Below are 4,733 nucleotides of genomic sequence, written 5' to 3' on the forward strand. Positions count from 1 at the left end.
CACACAGAACGTTCTAGACTGTAACTAGAGTGCAGAGTCTCTCCTCACACAATGTCCACGCCCACCCAGACAAACACAGAACGTTCAAGACTGTAACTAGAGTGCAGAGTGTCTCCTCACACAACGTCCACACTCACCCAGATGTACACAGGACGTTCTAGAGTGCAGAGTCTCTCCTCACACAATGTCCACGCCCACCCAGATGCACACAGAACATTCTAGATTGTAACTAGAGCGCAGAGTCTCTCCTCACACAATATCTACACCCACCCAGACACACACAGAACGTTCTAGATTGTAACTAGAGTGCAGAGCGTCTACTCACACAACGTCCACACCCAACCAGACATACACAGAACATTCTAGATTGTAACTAGAGTGCAGAGTGTCTCCTCACACAACGCCCATGCCCACCCAGATGCACACTGGTGCTCACTGGACTGTCGGCTTCCATCTTGAGTACCAGATATTAGCCAAGCCATCCTACTAGTAGATCAGCGCTTCTGAGACGACAAGGTCTTCGGAGACTCTAGAGTGGGACGGACACATCCCAAGTCCCTCACCACCTTCTCCACAGTCATGCTTTCACTCCGAAACACCCGTTTCTTTGAGGTTCAAACTTTTTGCCCTCGCAACCTAGCCCCATCTTGTCTCGGACATAGACCCACATCCTGCTCCCTCCCTCTCTCCTGGGCTCTGGCATTAGGCTCCCAGTCTGTCTCCAGACCCGGTCTGTGTTTCTCACTCTTCTATTTGTGAGCTCAGTCCCAAGCCACACCATTCCTCTGGGTGACTTCAGCATCCTGAGGACTCTGAAGGAGCGATTAGACACCCTGTCCACCCAATGACCTCTCCTTTCCTTGATCCAGTCCACCCAGTGACTTTTGACACCCTGGACTCTCTCTTACTCATCCCTCAAAACAAAGGTGAGAGGAAGGAGAACCCTGGAGCCTCGTGCGGAGGACCACGGAGGACCTCAAAGCCTGCTGCGTTGCCTCTTCTTCTCCTTCTCCCTCCTTCCCTGCCAGTCCCAACCACCACCTGACCTCTTCCATGCACACAGCCAATTGCTGACAAAGGTATACGCTGGCTTACCTGGAACCATTGTCCTAGAGTGAGAGATTTAAACTATAACAAATCTTCAGCTGGCATGAGTGACTAGATGTGTCTGTGGAAGGAAGTACTACTTACCAGGTCCAACCTACAACTCCACTCTCTCACCACAAAACAGACAGACAGACAGAGACAGACCCACAGTGGCTCTGCGAAGTCAAGGAAGCAATCGTCGCTGTCCACTAGCCTGGCTGCACACACATCCAGACATCCCTGCATGCCAATGGCTCCAACTCAACTCAAAGCAAAGGGCGTTCCGGAATCTTTGAAGAATGAATGAAATGTCCGTGTCTGAGAGAATGTGGGCCAACCGTGAGGAACCAGGATAAAAAATACATCCTTTATTATCATCATCATCATCATCATTATTATCCAGGAACTAGGTTATTGTAAGCAAAGAAAACCACAAATTACCTTGATACAGCCCTCAAAAACGTTAGTTCTCCAAGAGAGGCCAACTTTTCCAATAAGAGGTACGTGCTCGGTGTTGTTTTCAAAGTTTATCACAATGAGCTTCACATAGCCATTTTCAATGTCTCCTGAAAAGATTTAAGATTGTTTTCAATGACTACACACCAATGCAGCAGGACAACAAATGAAGATTCTTCTGGCTGGCTGCGCTGCTCACACACTGGACGTCTAGCCTCAGCCATGGAGCAACTGTGGCTCAGCCAGGCCACGTGGTAGAGCTGAGCTCCAGAGCCAGAGGAGAAGCACACGTCCTGAGACGGTGATCTCAGGGTGAGCAGGGAAGGGGACACAGACACCCACACCATCACAGTGGCACCAGAGAGCGCTGGAACGGCAAAGCTCCATTGGCCACAACTGAGACAACAGCCATGAAAACAGCAAAGCAGAATCACAAACGGAGCTTAGGAAACAGAAGCCAGAAATGGCAACAAAGGGTCATTACATATGGGGGAGCCATGAAAGAACTGTCCTGAGAAATGAGGGATTTGAGTGCAGGTTGAGTACAGAAAAGGAGGTCAGAGAAGAACTCCAACACAAAGAATAGACGGGTGGGTGGTTGGATGGATAGATGGGCGGATGGTTAGAAGGATAGATGGGCGGATGGTTGGATGGATAGATGGGTGGATGGATGGACTGGTAGATGGGTGGGTGGACACAGGAAGGAGAAAAGGGAAGAGGGAGGGAGGGATGGGTGGGCAAAGGAATGAATGGATACACAGATGATGGATAGATAGATGAAGGGAGAGGAGAGAAGGATGGAAGGAAGATAAATGATAGTTCAGTAGATGGATGGGTGGGTGCTAGACAAGTTGGTGAGTGAATGGGTGGGTAGGTGAAGGAGAATAGAAAGGAGAGATGAAGGGAGGGAGGGAGACATGTCTATGTGGGTGAAAAGATGAATGCATGGAAGAAGACTGTGAGGGAGGCAAGGGATGAATGATGGTTCAGTAGATGGATCAAGAGGTGGATGGATGGAGAGAGGGGTGGCTGGGTAGACAGATGGATGGATGGGTGAGGGGGTGGCTGAGTGGATGCAAGCCCACATGCATGAACAAAAGAGTCCTTGCACAGGCTTTCCGAAGTCTGAGTTCAAAGGCCCTGCCATGTCTCTGACCAGCTGAAAGCTGACTGGCACAGAACTCACTATGACAAAGGGAGCCCTTACGCCACAAGTAGCACCCATGTTCCGAGTTCCAGGCCGCTATGACAGGAGGCACTCAGTACGCTGAGCTTCCCACCTCACGATGAGTTCCATGTGTCCCTCTGAATGCGCCCTGAAAAGGACCAAGGAGCTTAACAGCAAATGCTGCCCACCCCACTGACATTTCCCCGAGGGAGCTGAATACTGACAAAGCTGAGGCACAAGAAAGAAGCAGAGTAAATGCCCTGTGAAGCTAAGTGGTTTATTTCATAGGACAAGATGGAAGCAAGCTGAAGCTGCCTCAGGAGCTGAAGGCCTGTTCTAGAAAAGTCTGTAGGAAGTCCAAGTGCAGCCACACAGTGAAATCCAGTGGTCCACCGGTGTCCCTCACAGGCCCAGTGCTGGCTGTAGAGGAAGCCCCCTCCATGGGAGACAGACGGAAGGGTCCCAGCTGCCAGCTATCATGCCCTCACAGTTGTAGTTTGCTTCCAAGGACAGAGCAGCCCCATTTCCTTCCTGACTGCCAAGTAACAGTGCTGTATGGCCACTCTCCCATGTTCCTTGGGTACAGGACAGACTGCCCAACACAGACCCTGCCACGCAACAGCCATGACATCATCCAGTGCTGGGCGGAGGCACAGGCAGATGTGTGAGCTGAGCCGCAAAGGAGACAGGTAAATGACACTGAGTGACCAGATGTGCTCTGCCCAATGTGGTCGAGAGGCCCCGGGCTGGTGAGAGGTGGCAGGCCTACGAGCTGGCAGCCAGCCTGGGGCCAGACAGAAAACCTGCAGTCCGTTTCCACGTGCTTGGGCCCGGGACACTGGGTGGATCCAGAAAATGAACCTTTGCCACAGGGGCTGAAGACATCCAAATGGCCCCTCTCTGAGCTGACGTACATGACCACCGTGCAGGAAACAAAGGCTGTGCTGTCACCGCTAGAGAGTCTCCTACCGGTGACCAGGGTGGAATCTGAAAGGCAGACTCCCTCCCACCCACCGTCTGTTACTGCTGACAGCAGGAAGAGAGAATCACTAGCTCTCTCGACTCCAGCAGCCTACACGCAGTGTGCTGTGTGATTAAGCAACTTCCCATTCATAGTGAGCCTATGCACAAGACAAGGAAACAGTGTCCCGTCCAGTGGCGTCCTCACAATCTTGATGATGTTTAACCCATTGTTGTTGCCACTGTGTCTATTTATCTTTTTGGGGTGCTTGGTCGGTTTGAACTTCAAGGTCAATGGTTCAAATCCACCAGTCGCACCTCGGAAACATTCTGCAGGATCCCTCAGAGTCAGAACTGATTCAATGGCAGTTAATAACAACTTCTTCTTCACCAACCCTCCACTTTACCAACTATGATGTCCTTCTCCAGGGATTAACCCTTCCTGACGACATGTCTATAATACAAGACAAAGTCTGGCAAGTCTTGTTTACAGGGTGTACTCTAGCTGCACTGTTTCCAACACAGATTCGTCTGTTATTCTGGCAGTCCATGGTGCTTTCAACAGTCTTTGCCAAATGCCACAATTAAAATACATCAATTCTTCTTAGGTCTTCCTTTATTCAATGGCCAATTTTCACATGTATATGAGATGACTGAAAATACTATGTCTTGTGTCTGGCATGCCTTAGTCCTCAAAGTGACATCTTGGGTATTGAACACTTTTAAAAGGTCTTTTGCAGCACTCTGATTTCTTAACTGCTGCTTCCATGATCACAGATGGTGAATCCAAGCAAATGAAGTCTTTGACCCCTTCTGTCTTGTCTCCATTTACCATGATGTTTTAAATGTATACAACATCATTCACATTACTGAAAATGTAAGTACTATATATCCAGTACTTTGTGATCATCAATTTATTTACAAGGTAGTGTTAAAGGAATCTTTAAAAATATCTTTAGTTTACAAAACCAACAGCCTACATTACTCTCAATGGAGGAAAACTGAAAGCCTTTCCTCTGTGAACAGGAACCAGACAAGGATGCTTTTTGTCACCACTCCTATT

The 4,733-nt window shown here is 49.2% G+C and overlaps 1 protein-coding gene across 1 annotated transcript in view; it reads right to left on the reverse strand.

Moving 5' to 3' along the window:
* The window catches only part of FBXO15 (F-box protein 15), a 31,777-nt gene that overhangs the window by 2,179 nt on the left and 24,865 nt on the right, over positions 1-4,733 (reverse strand). The window contains exon 7 of the mRNA XM_006837554.1: positions 1,528-1,652. Coding sequence (XP_006837617.1) covers positions 1,528-1,652 — 125 coding nt within the window. The remainder of the gene's footprint in view (positions 1-1,527; positions 1,653-4,733) is intronic.

Source organism: Chrysochloris asiatica, unplaced genomic scaffold (assembly GCF_000296735.1).
Source record: "Chrysochloris asiatica unplaced genomic scaffold, ChrAsi1.0 scaffold00021, whole genome shotgun sequence".
NCBI classification, from domain to species: domain Eukaryota; kingdom Metazoa; phylum Chordata; class Mammalia; order Afrosoricida; family Chrysochloridae; genus Chrysochloris; species Chrysochloris asiatica.